The 14165-nt window shown below is 33.5% G+C and overlaps 1 protein-coding gene across 1 annotated transcript in view; it reads right to left on the reverse strand.

Moving 5' to 3' along the window:
• The window catches only part of HDX (highly divergent homeobox), a 262723-nt gene extending 249235 nt beyond the window's left edge, over positions 1–13488 (reverse strand). The window contains exons 1-3 of the mRNA XM_037821921.1: positions 13480–13488; positions 11060–11206; positions 5143–6258 (exon numbers count right to left, since the gene is read on the reverse strand). Of these exons, the coding sequence (XP_037677849.1) occupies positions 5143–6258; positions 11060–11206 (1263 nt within the window). The 5' untranslated portion in view covers positions 13480–13488. The remainder of the gene's footprint in view (positions 1–5142; positions 6259–11059; positions 11207–13479) is intronic.
• Positions 13489–14165: the final 677 nt, after the last annotated feature.

Genomic DNA, 14165 nt, shown 5'->3' on the forward strand with positions numbered 1-14165 from the left:
AAAAAGACAACCCTATTAAAAATGGGAAAATGATTTGAATAGACATTTCTCCAAAGAAGATATGCAAATGGCCAATAAGTATATGAAAAGATGCTCAACATCACTGGTCATTGGAGAAATGCATATCAAAACCACAATGAGATAACACCTCACACCCACCAGGGTGGGTATTACTTTAAAAAACACACACAAAAAAAACAGAAAATAGTTAAGGTTTGGAGAGGATGTGGAGAAATAGGAACCCTTATACACTGCTGGTGACATTATAAAATTGGCAGCACTATGGAAATCCATTCAGATGTTAGTCAGAAAGTTGAGCATATTATTACCACATGACCTGGCAATTCTACTTCAAGCAGGGGCTTGGATGTATATTTGTACACCAATATTCACAGCAGCATTATCCACATAACCAAAAGGTGGAAGCAACCCAAGTGTCCATGGTGGGAACACTGTGTTGAATGAAATAAGTGTCAGACATAAAAAAGACAGATAATGTATATCACTTATATGAAATACCTATAATATGCAAATTCATAGAGACAGATAGTAGATTACAGGTAATTAGGGACTGGGGTAAGGTAAAGGGGTTGTTATTGCTTAATGGGTGCAGAATTTTTGTTTGTGGTGATGAAAAACTGGGTTAATGGATGTTGGTGATGTTAGCACAATATTGTGAATGTAATTAATACCACCAAATTACACACTTTAAAGTGGTTAAAATGGGAAAACTTGAGTTGTATATGTTTCTACAATAAAAAGTTTTTAAAAGATTAATGTTTAGTTAAAAAAGAATTCTACCTTACTTTTTTTCATCAGAAAAGGCAAGCTGATCCTAAAATTCATATGCAAATGCAAGGGACCCAGAATAGCCAAAACAATCTTGAAAAACAAGAATACAGTTGGAGAGCTCACACTTCCCAATTTCAAAACTTACCCCAAAGCTACAATAATTGACTATGTGGTACTAATATAAGGATAAACACATTAGTAAATGAAGTAGAATTGGGAGTCCAGAAATAAACCTTTATATATGATTAATTGACTTTTGACAAGGGTGCCAAGACTATTCAATGGGGAAAGAATACTCTTTTCACAAAATGGTGCTGGGACAACTGGATATTCTCAAGCAAAAGAATATGCTGGACTTCAACCTTGAAACATACAACAAAATTTTCCAAAATGGATGAAAGACTTAAATGTAAGAGAAAAAACTGTAAAATTCTTAGAAGAAAGCATAGGAGTCAGTTTTCATTACCTTGAGTTAGGTAATGTTTTCTTAGTTGCAACACCAAAAGCACAATGACAAAAGAAAAAACAGATAAACTGGACTTCATCAAAATTAAAAACTTCTATGTTAGCAACAATACCACCAAGGAAGTGAAAACACAATTCATGGAGTGGAAGAAAATATTTTCAAATCATATATCTGATAAGGAATTTGTATACAGAATATATAAATAACTGAACACACAAAACTGAGAAATAAGATGACAGTGAACCCTATTAAAAATGGACAAAAGATCTGAATAGACATTTCTCCAAAGAAGATATACAATTAGCTAATAAGGACATGAAAAAAATGCTCAACATCTTTTGCTATTAAGGAAATGCAAACCGAAACCACCATCAGACACTACTTCATACATGAGGGTGTCTACAATTAAAAAGAAAGTGACACGTGTCAGACAAGATGCAGAAAAATTGGAACCCTCATGCATTACTGATGGGAATATGAAATAGTGTAGCAACTTTGGACAACAGTTTGGCAGATCCTCAAAAATTGTAAGCATATAATGACTATATGGAACCAGATATTTCCACCTAGTTATATACCTTAGAGAACTGAAAACATGTCTACACAGAAACTTGTTCATGAATGCTCATAGAAGAATTATTCTTTCAAAATTATTATTATGCTTTCCAAAATGTGGAAACAAGTCAAATGTCCATCAATTGATGATTAAATGAAATGCTGTATATACATACAATGGATATTACAGAGCAATATAAAGGAATGAAGAAGTGATATCTTCTACAACATATTTGAGTACTTGCTAAAGAGTTTTTTTGGCCAAGTCATTTAATCTCACTGGCTCCCATTTTCCTCAGGTAAAAATGCCAATTGGGGTGTATTAGAATGCCATGATGTTCAAAGTTTATGTAATTATAAACTTCCATATTCATTTAAAAGATACACTAAAGTCTCAAATACTGAAGAAAGTTGGAGGGCACTACCAAGGCACTTTTGACTAATTGGAATACTTTGTACTTATAAAGTGCCTTTTAAAGGCAACTTAAAGCTCTCTATTTCTAATAAGTCCTTATGAAGTCTATGAGATATGGGAATGCAGTTAATCATCAAGCCCAAATAATAACTGCAACAATAAATCCTGTATTTATAGCACCTGTCTTCCAAAGGCTCCAATATGGTCATATAGATCATCTATATGACCACCCTATGATAAACAGGTGGTCTGACATAGAGGTAATATGAAAAGTGAATGGCACGTTGGAGAGCAATTGGTTGCAAACTGACCCCAAAGGGGTGAGTTTAGCCTAGAAAGTTTTTGAAATAGAACTGAGTTGTGGTATCCTGCAATAGCCACCTCCTTTCAGTTTTCTGATTATCACTTCAGCCCTTAATATGGTATTCCAAAGGCTCAAAAACAGAACTGATTTCAATTTATCAGCATTCTCTAGGATTTCCTCAATATGTATTCATTCTACTAGAGATAGCTTTGAACTAGACTGTCCTCCAGGAATGGTACCTCAGCTTTAAGACTCCTAATGTGTCAGAGAGAAGAGGCTGATAACTTTTATATAGTTCCAGCATCAGAAAACAGAGAAAATTCCTTGGTTGCTTGCTTCCAGTTTCATAACGAGAAAGTTACCAAGAAGGACATAGAGAGGTTCTATACTTCTAAGTCCTACTCCAACAGTATGGGCAATATAACTTCATTAAAACCTTAGATGCTAACCTTCATGGATTCTACTTCCCCAGGCTACTTTGGTTTCTCCAAATCTCAAATAATTAAAAAGAAAAAGGTGGGGACAAATGAGTTTTCTCTGCAAACACTCTTCGCAGCATGATCTTGGTTTAAGTTGGCTTGAAGAGATCTGGTATAATATAAATGGAAGTATATGGGTTTTAGTGGATTATGTTGAGGGAAAGAGCTGATCTCCAGTCTTTTCCCATCCATCACTGTATGCTATTTCTTCCTCAATTACCATGAGATTATTGTGGGCTCTACAATATTTTATTAAAAATGTAACCTAAAATAGACCTGGACGAGCAGAATTTCATTAATTGTTCACTAATGAGGTTACATGTATAGGAACCTCACATAGATTATCATTTCATATTCACAGCATTCCTATGAAGTAGATTTTATTAACCACATTATACAAATGAGGAGACTGATGCACAGAAAGGTTAAGTCACTTGTCTGAGGTCACATAAGTATAAAGTTGAAAAGTATAGATTTGCATCTAGGTCCACCAGGCTCTAAGTCCATTCTCTAAATTGTCAGACCATCTTTCACATGGAGATTACTATTAAAAAAAACAGATGTTACATTTTATTGCATTCAAAAGGTTCTTAAAAAATAAAAACAAATTTAATTCTGTTAAAGTTCTACCACCAAAAAAATAGAGTATAAAAGGTAAAATCATAGGTTATATGATACAAAAGGGAGTGGTGGGCTCAGGAAAAATTAAAAAGTAAATGCTGTACTCTCAGGCTTCCCAGTGTTCTAACACAGTTGATATGGTTAGGCAGTACGTATGGTGAAGAAAAAAAAAAGATGTGACAGATTCCTAAATTGTAATTTGGGTTCTGTCATTTACTGACCATGTAATTAAACTATGGTTAAAATGCCTATGTATCCAGAATGGCATGAAAATTTGAAAATTAAATGGAATCAGGTATATAAAAGTGCCTAATGGTGCCTTGCGTATGGTTAAGTTCTCAGCAAATGTAAATGTTTTTGTTATAACTGTTATTAAGAACAATGATGTAGGGGTAAAGAAGTACAAAAGAGTAGGTGAATGAAAGGGGAGTTTGTTACTGTAAGCATGATTTAAGAAGGAGCAAACACAGGAAAAATAAGTAGATTCTAAATAAGAAATTCCTACTAATGATGGTGATCATGTTGTTCTTTTCCTGCTTGGGCCAGGGACCAGAGAGATACTTCCTATATTATATTATTTATTGAATTTTCATTTCTCATTTTTAAGCAGGGAACTGTAAAATGGAGGGAGTTAAGAGAAGCTGGTTTCTTAAATTAAGAACAGACTAGAAGCATAGAAGCATCTTAAATTGAGATAAAGTTTAAGAGGGTCTAGCCAGTAGCAGGGAACGTGGCAATACCTTACTCTTCAAATTCTCTGAAGTAGATTTTTCAGAGAGTATTGCAGGAAGATCTATGACCTTAAGAGATGTTCTAAGGTAAGTTTATATTTCACTGTTAAAGAAATTATTTGATGCATAAATAATTGAATATGGGAAAGAGCAAAGAAATAATACCTATTTTGTGCCCAGGTCTATAATTGCTCTCTCACTCTGAATACTGTCTTTTCCCTATAAACATTTTTAAAAAGACTAATTGATTAATGGTCCACCTAATGTTTTACTAAAGCATTTACTTTTAGAATAAGCAGTTGGCTGAATTACTGCAGACACTTACTTCTTAGCCATCAGCACAAAGAGAAATGATTGATTTGTCTGCTATGTACCCAGGGAAGGCACCACTCATCTACTGACAACTCCCCAAACTGCTTGTAAAAACCATTACAGGAATAATATATGTTCAAGAGGATGAGTCTAGCTAATTTAATACTATTTTAGTGATGAGAAATGCCATGCTTCCCATTAGGCTACCATTTCCTGAAAAAATTTCACTTAAATGTCAGTGAAAAGTCAATATGTTAAAAAATGATAATATTCAGTGAAAATACTCATCGTTTTAAAACATGGCAAAGAAAGCACGTGGTTCTTCAAGCAGTTGACCTACACCACCACTTTGAAACAAAAATCTCAAATTACTTCAAAATATGGGTTGAGTCTGATTGGATACCAACCCAGCTTTTTAAACAAAACACAGCTCTTTAAAATCTTTATAAAATAAACTTGCACATTACCTGGTAATTATTTTGGTTTTGTGATAACCTCAACTGGTTTGGTGATGTGAAATGTGGAGAAAAATTATTCCGTGATAGATTTGCATTACTGTACATTGTACTAGATGCTGTATGTAATGAGGTCCGTGGTGCCAAGAGATAGTCTCTGTTTTGATGAAGTACATTGTCTGACAAGTCTCGAATATTCACCATTTGTGAATTTGGCATATTTCTTCCTGGTCCAGAAAAAGTTGCACTTTGGTTCTCAGCTCGAAGAGAACTACCACTTTCATAAAATCTTGAGTAGCTTGGTATCTGTGCTCCCATTGATGCCAACTCTTCCTCTCTGGCATACTCATAATCAGCATCTCCAGTCTCCATTGCAATGGACAAACAAGTTCCTTCTGCTGAGCTAGGCTTCTGCGGTGCATTTCCTCTCAGAATTCTCTGAGGGTAATCACTAACTGCCAATGAAAATACTTCACGAATTTCTAAGTTTTGTGTTCTACAGTAAGGGTCTCTAATAGTTGGCTTCTGTGCACATAAGTTATGTGATACCAGACCAGTGTGCTCAGGTTTATATGACCTTTGAATACCAACTGGTTCAATTTTGCAAGATTGGTGGCACACAGATGGCTTTTGAGGTACCGTCATTTCAGAAGTTTGCACTGAAGAGCTTCCATAGTTTTTCTTTGTGTGACTGTATACTGACTTTCCAGAATTTAGCACACTTGTCTGTCTTGACAAAATAATTGTTTTTTCACCTAAGAGCAGGGAGGCATTCTTGCAGTGTGCCACTTGTCTTTGAACAGGAATGTGCAACTCAAACTCAGTCTCATTTTTACTGGCAGTTTTCTGAATAGGGATTTTATGTGCTTCTGTAATTTGTGTATTTGTATGTTTGATTGTCCCTTGCCTACTTGATGAGCTGGCTGGGCTGTATATACCAGTTAAAATAACGTCATTATTGGCAGATGTCCAAGAAGGTTGTTGGTTTGAGGGTTGAACAATATTAACCACATTTCTCACTGTAATGTCTGGAGCTGCCAAAGAAGTACCAGAAACAGTTCCTAGTGTTGCTGCTCCTGCTTCAGAATTCTTACTACTCATTTTTCTTCTCTTATTGCCAACCCACGTCTGGAAGGACAAAAAATGATACTATGAAGAAAACCTTAACAACAAGTCAACAAAAACCAATTTCTAAGTGATAAATTATATTCTCATTTGTCATAGAACCAAGGCCTACACAAAGATAAAAGAAAAAGATAGGGTAAAAGAATAACTAAAGTATAAAGTAAAAATGATCAAGGGCCACAGAATGTATAGATTCGCACTGTTAAGTATCTAGGGATTTTAAGAACAGAATATAGTTATTGTTCCTGTCCTCCTCAAAACTCATTTAATTAACATGTAACAAGAGCTGTAAAATTGTTTATATCCTTTGACCTAGCATTTTTGGGAATTTATCCTAAAAAAAATGAAAGTTGTAGACAAAGTTTATATTCAACGATGTTCACCATATATTTATTTATAATAGTGAAAAATTGGAAGCATACTAAAGGTAGGATATTTAATGACATTGGAAAATGTTCACAGTATTGGCAAACAAATGCATATTTGCAATCCTTATGTTTAATGACTATTAAATGGATATATCATAACTTGGTTAATTTCATATTGCTAGCTGGTTAGATTTGGAAATATTCATTATTATAAACCACACTATAATACACATCATTGAACATGTATCTTTGTTCTGTTGGTCCATTAGAATTCAATTCTAGAAGAAAACTAATGGACTTTTAATAAATACTTTCAAGTGCCCTCCACTGTTTGAGAATTCTGGTTTCCCCACACCCTCACCAACACTTTGCATTATCTTTTTGTAGTCTTTTCTAGTCCAGGAGTTAATAAGGGGCATGTAATTGCTGTTTTGCTTTGAATTTCTATGATTTCTATATTAACTTGATAAATCTGCCTATCCATTACCTTTACCCATTTTAATTGGGTATTTGTCTTTTAAAATTGGTTAAGAGCAATTTACCTACTAAAGATAGCAACACTTAGTTACATATTGCAAATATTTTCTCAGTTTGTCATTAATTTGTTAGAATTATTTTCTTCTTTACATTGTCTACTTACCAAAGTTTATAAGTGAATATTTATTACTTTTTTACAGAAAAAAATATTATTAATAAAAATAACACCCAGTGGTTGCTTTTAGGATTTGATTACAAAACATGTATTTTTATATAAGCAATTTACTATAATTCTATTAGTATTATTACAATGAATTGTGATTCTTGACATGGGCAAAAATAATATTGCATTCCATAGCATGATTATCAAACTTTACAATTATTTCAAAAGGCATGCCATATTATAAACTACCAAAAATACATTAATCTATTAAGAATAAAAATAAATGAATAAATAAAAACATTAAATGAACTAGCCTTGCACAAACATAAGGCAAGCTGTATTTGGTTAATGTTCATATGATGTGTTTTGAAGACTGCATAAACTATCCAATTTTCAATGTTGATTCATAAATATTATTTATAAACATTACTATAAATAAAAGCTAACACTTATTGAGCCTCAATTATGTGTTCTTCATATACATTTGCTCCTTTGGTAGGTGTTATTTTTCTAATTGTACGAATGAAACTGACATTCAGAAAGATCAAGTAGCTCATGGAAGGTTATCCTTTCAACAAATGGCAAAGCAAGGATTCAATGTCAATTCTACCTGACCTTGAAGCACATTCTCCTTCCACTATATTACATGTAATGGTGAGAATTTCCTGAAATAATCACCTCTGTTGGCCTTTTATTTCTATAATTAGTTTTTCTCCCATAAAGTAAATGTTCCAGAAGCTGCAGTGCTCCATGTTGAGTCATATGAGGCTGTGGGAATTTTAAACTCACTCTAACTTACTTTCATCAAACAGCAGAAGTGAGACAAGCAGAAGGACAATTGAATACAAATGTCATAGGGCACTGAGGCAGGGGAGAATAACTAAAAGATTTAAAAGTATATATTTAAGATCAATATTTAAGAAGAAAAGTCTTTGGATAAATACAATTTCAATGTATGGTTAAAAAAGGTAAACTTCACAAATATTCAAAATAAGTTCCCACAAGTGAGAAAAGCACATGTGGGAAACAATGCATTTGTTCATAATTTTTACAAAAATATAAGCATTACATACAAAATTTCAAAGGAAAAGCATAGCAAAATTGCTAAAATTTGTACTCATCTGGAGGGCAGCTCTGAGCCCTACTTCTAAAAAACAAACAAATAAACAACCTACCGTGGTCTCATCACATAATACCTACCTTAGGAAATTTAAGAATGAAATTAGTTTATCACAAATTTATGGTTTATGCAATACTAGTTTACCAAATATTTATGTTACATACCCATCAAAAAGTAAAATACAGGATAATATCACATGCATATGAAACTCAGCTATGCTAGCAACCTCACTTATCCAGAACAAAGCTAACATAGATATCACAAAATCTATGGAATTTTATAATTGAGTGGCCTGTGATTTTAAAACTCATTTTTTTATAATTTAATTTAATACAATTTAATACATAATTTTTAACAAATTTGGTTTCCAAATCTACAACCGAACTAACAAAATAGAAGGGGGTATTGGAAATAGAGGTTGCTGTGCTCAGGCACTCCATAGCACCAAAAACCAAAAATGTGATAGCCCACTACAAAGAAGAAGAAAGGAAACATACACAAAACGAGATGTTGAAGAAAAGTAGGAACGTATAAACTTAAGAATTATTTCCATTAAAATGTTGAAAATAAAGTTAATTGCCTGAGGGTTCCAAATAACTGAATTAAGTTTTACTGAAAGTTTTTCAGCTACAGGATCCAAAATTTACCAATGTTTTTATCAGTTATAAATTATTTTTATTACAAATACCTCATTAGTGAGAGGGAAAAAATAGGTCTAATGAAATTGATATGATGAGAATGTGGGTGTAACAAAGCAATATTAACAAAGGAATTAACAAAGCAATGTTTTGTAGGAAATAAAGGAAAGGAAAGATACTTGGGTCAGCAATCCTTGCTGTGCATAAAATTCTTACAGCTCTCTCTTAGAAATTCACTATATCTAAAACTCTTCCTTCTCTATATTTCCTTCTTCATTTTCCTGATCCTTTCAACCACTATATTTCTTCTTTCTGGGATGTTTTAACCTTTTTAAATTCTCTTTACATTGGAATCAAGTTCTTAGTACAGCGGGACTTGGGTTCTTTTGAATAAAAGCAGTGAATATTATATATTAAAATTATAAAGAATGGTCTCTTTCAAGTAGAACACTTAGACCTAACAGTATGGGGGGAGGCAGTTGAGGAGAGATGAGTATAAAACAACTCCCTTTTCCTGTGACTGGAAAAGCCACCAAAATTATGTTGAAGTTTAGATTAGGAAGACTGAATTTCTGTACAATTTACTCTCTCCTAAAATGGATAGAATGAATCTGTTTTGCACAATTCCTTTTACTTATATAACATTTTACTTGTAATTTTACATTGTAGAATTTAATTTCCTTCATTCTCATTGTATGTTTTATATTTTCACACCATTTTGAGCATAAGCATAAATCTTTGTATTTCAACAATCTCAATTTTCAAACAAACAAGCAATGCATTAGTGGAAGAGTGCAATAATAAATTGGAAATATGAAAGATAACAATCCACAATGTAACTGCCTGGGAAAGCTTTCCACTTTAAAGTAATGGAAAGATAAGAGGAAAAAGACAACAGAAAGAAATTACAGCAGAAATAAAAACCCAATTTTTTTTTTTACTTACAAATGCAATCTCATCAACTTGAAATATTACACATTTTTACATGATTTTTCTAAGTCAATTAAACATTTTTCTCTAAGGTTTAGTTCAGGTATTTTGAGCAGGGAATTTAGAATTATCAATAAGATATATATATATATATGTATGTATATATATAGTTGCCATACAAATTTGAGTATGATGGTTGTTCTCAGCAAATAAACAGATATCCTGGATATCTCCCACTCAAATTGGTGGCATAATTTGAAGGAGAATATATTCTTCAGTCTTTGAGAAATACATTCTCCAAAAAATTCTGCTTATCAAGAGTCTTTTGTCTTTAAAGACTTTGAAGGTACATCAAACAGAAAAGGAAATGTAAAAACATGTTCTATCACTTTCCCCAATTAATCTAATGAATGCAAAGGATGAGAAAGCCACTAATCTTCCAATTACTAAAGTTTCATACCAGGAGAATCTGTAGCATGTTCAAACAAACATGAAAAGACCTATGCAGTTAATAAAATTTGGGACTATTTATGTTACATTTATCTCTTTCCTCCTCTCTTATCACCTCATTTCCTTTCACAAATGGGTAGCAGCTCTAATTTTTATTGCCATGGTTTTGATAAAGGAAAATTTCCCCCCTTGGGAGTTCTTGTCCTTTACTTGCCAGCCCGGAAAAATGCATGTATTTTACTTAGAAAGAGGAGGAGATATTCATAAAAAGACTAGGAAATGCCTGACGAAAAATTCAAATACAACAAGAAAGTATACAAGGCACACAGGAGGCCCTGTTTTACTGATGTCATTTTAGGATGTTATACCTAGATTAATTCAGGATTTAAGGAAAGTGTAAGATCAACAACTAATCCTAAAGGTATTACATCATTCAAAGGACTGGCACTTTTGAAGATATGTTTATACTGCAAAGGTTTCAGTGTTAAATACATACTAAAGGATTAGCTCTATCATAAAAAATTAGTATGTTATACATGAAAATGAATCTGCTTATAAAATTAGTGACTTCATATCCTGAATATTTTTTCTCACATAAAACAAATATCATTTGTAATAAAATGCTATAAATTTGAGAGTGGAAGACCTCAATACTTACCCTGACTACACTGAAGTCCAGCTTAGTCTCCTGTGCACACTGTAATATGAGCTGAAAGCAATTTTTACTTTGATTTGTCATTCCATTTTCATAATAACGCTGTAAAATCCTTTGTTGTTCTACAGTAAATACAGAACGTAGATTCATCTAAAAATAAAAGAAGATATTCTGATAATTGGAATAAAATTTGGGTGCATGTAGAATTTGCACACTTTCATTTTTCAATATAATTTCAGTGCTTCCAAGACGCAGGATTTCTTTAAATGAATTAATTCTCAGTAATGGGCAATAATTTGTGTGCTAAAGGGAGACAGGTTCTCACTGAAAACTATGCATGCAGCAAACACTTATTGAATTTATTCAGAAAAAGTACCAACTTTAAAGATAAAGAGAGGGAGAGAGGAAAATTAAAAAGGAAAGCCTTTTTCTGGTTAGTGTCAATGTATGGGAAAAAAAAGTTTTTCAATGAAATAAATATTTATGACTAGAAAAGCTGGGAATGGTGATAGCCAAATGTGATCAAGTATCAACAGGGCCACTCATTGTTCTTTGTCAAGCAAGACATCTGGCATATGTCTTAAAGCCAGAAGCTGTACTCGAGAACAAAATAGATGTTTTTATTTTTCCTCTTCTGGGATAAAAGGGTCCTTTTCATATATTAAAACAAAACCTATCCTTTAAAGCATACAAATAAACAGGAAGGTTTATGATTGTGAAAATTAATTTGATATAGGCAGTACTCTCCAAAATAATTATTTTAATAACTATGGTACACAAATAAAAATTCAAAATCATATACATTTTACTAAAAATAAGCTATGCAAAAATTATGCATCCTTTATTTAAGTTCACACCATCATAAGAGAAAAGAGAAGTAAGATAAATCCTTCCTGCTAATAAGTGAGATGTTTAATATTAAGGGAGGCAACTCCAAATCTCACAAATAAAAGGCAGCTCAAACTCAAAGAAAAAGAAAATATGATTTCTAGTAGTGCATTTTATATATAAGAACCCTTGTAATTGGATTGTCAATTTCAGGGTCTTTTTTTAAACTGTCACACTGAAACTGATATTTCTAAAAGTCAACAGACAGAAAGAAAACCTTCCCCAAGCAAAGTTTCTCTTCAAAATTAAGAAAACAGCAACAACAAAAACACTATGAACCAAGCAAAACACACATCTTTCTAGTATATTGCATATGGAAACAACCTAAGTATATTGACGTGGAAATAAATAATTTCCCTTTCTCTGAATATTTTGAACAATAAATCAGTCTAATAAGGAAATGTACAAAAGTCATGCAGTCATCCACTGCAATGTGCACTTGACTGTCTTTCTTTCCCCCTTAAGTATCTTCCCATCTAATGTTAAGTGATATGATTAGAAAAAATCAGAGGTGGAAGAGGGCACAGAAAAGATGAGAGTAGAGTTTCTACTTTTCAGAACATTCAGAACATTCTGGAACATTCAGAAACAACCCCACTGCTGTAGAGATTCTCATTTGAGTACATCCATGTGGAAGTATAAACCTCTTATTTGCAACCTGCCCAAATTTTCAAGGCTCTTCAGGCCAGTGGGTAGGGACAGTATCCATCAAAGCAATTTTTACCATCATAGATGGCAGGTTTCAGAGCAATCAGGGGTTCCATTTGTGTAATGGTTAGGTTCATGTGTCAACTTGGCCAGGGAATTGTGCCCAGTTGTCTGGTCAAGCAAGCACTGGCCTAACCATTACTATGAGGACATTTTATGGACTTAAATCACCATTAAGTTGATTGCATCTATGACTGATTACATCTACAATCAACTAAGGAGAGTTCTTCAGCAATGAGAGACATTTAATCCAATCAGTTGAAGGCTTTAAAAGGAGAAGTGATGACTTCAGCTGTCAGAAGAGAGAATTTTTATCTCTAATTCAGCCAGTCAGCCTCTCCTGGGGAATTCATTGAAAACCTTCATTGGAGTTGCCAGTTTGCAGCCTGCCCTATGGAATTTGGACTCGTGCATCCCCACAGTTGTGTGAGATACTATTGTAAAATCTCATTTACAGTTATCTCCTGTTGGTTCTGTTTCCCTAGAGAACCCTGACTAATAGAATTTCCAAAATGGATCAGCCACAATCAGGAGAGGAGCCAGAAGATGGAGTGCAAATATCTGAAATATTCCTTCCTCTCATCTGGTGTGGATTTAAAAGCAAGGTACTTTGGAATAGGCTCTGGGGAGGGGGGTAAACTTCAGTTCTCTAATGCATAATCAGGGTAATGGCTCTGCTTCTCCTCTGCAGGGCTGTATCTCACACAAAAACCCTAGAGTGTAATATATGGTTGATCCCCAAGTGTGGTGACACCTGCCCTAATAATAAAGGAGTAATTTCCTTTGGATGGCTGTAATGGTTACACTTTCCCACGTATGGTATAAACCACAAAAAGCACAGAAGGTCCTTCCTTGCTGATACTAATAGCCAAATATAAGTGCCTGATTACTAAACAGATTTCTGGAGTCTACAACTCTGACAATAGAAAATGCTGTGACCTTTCCAGTTTTTCCCATAAATTCAGTAGCAGCATCAGGAAAGTCCACCTTGCTCAAAAGATCCACTATTTTTCTTTCAAATTATAGGAAGTTAATTCTTTACTACTACAAGATAATCCCATACAAGCAAAATAGCTTGTCATTATCTCTTCCCACCTTTGTTATCTTGGTCTGTGAAATGGTAAGATATTAAACAACTGCACAGGCATAGTTCTTAATCATTAGCAAAAAGTCAGAATGGCAGTTTTAAAAATCTTCATTTTTAAAGTTGAGTTCTTATTTATTTGGAATATCAAATGACCAGTCACTAATTTCATGGACATTTAAGTTCCTTAGGTTGGAGTGGGATGGGTGACTGCATCAGGGGATTAAATAGCAAGTAATTTAGCCTTACTCCAAAGTGTCCTATCTAATAGTCTTTGCACTGTACCACTCACTCAGTACATGACAGCCCATTAATAAACAAAATAAATGTTTTAACTAGGAAAAACTGACTTGGGAAAGTCCTGTCTGGGGTGATCCTGTCCCAGAATTTGCCCTTCAAGCAAAAACAGCATGAGACAACAAAAGGAGC

The sequence above is a fragment of the Choloepus didactylus genome, chromosome X (assembly GCF_015220235.1).
Source record: "Choloepus didactylus isolate mChoDid1 chromosome X, mChoDid1.pri, whole genome shotgun sequence".
Lineage (NCBI taxonomy): Eukaryota > Metazoa > Chordata > Mammalia > Pilosa > Megalonychidae > Choloepus > Choloepus didactylus.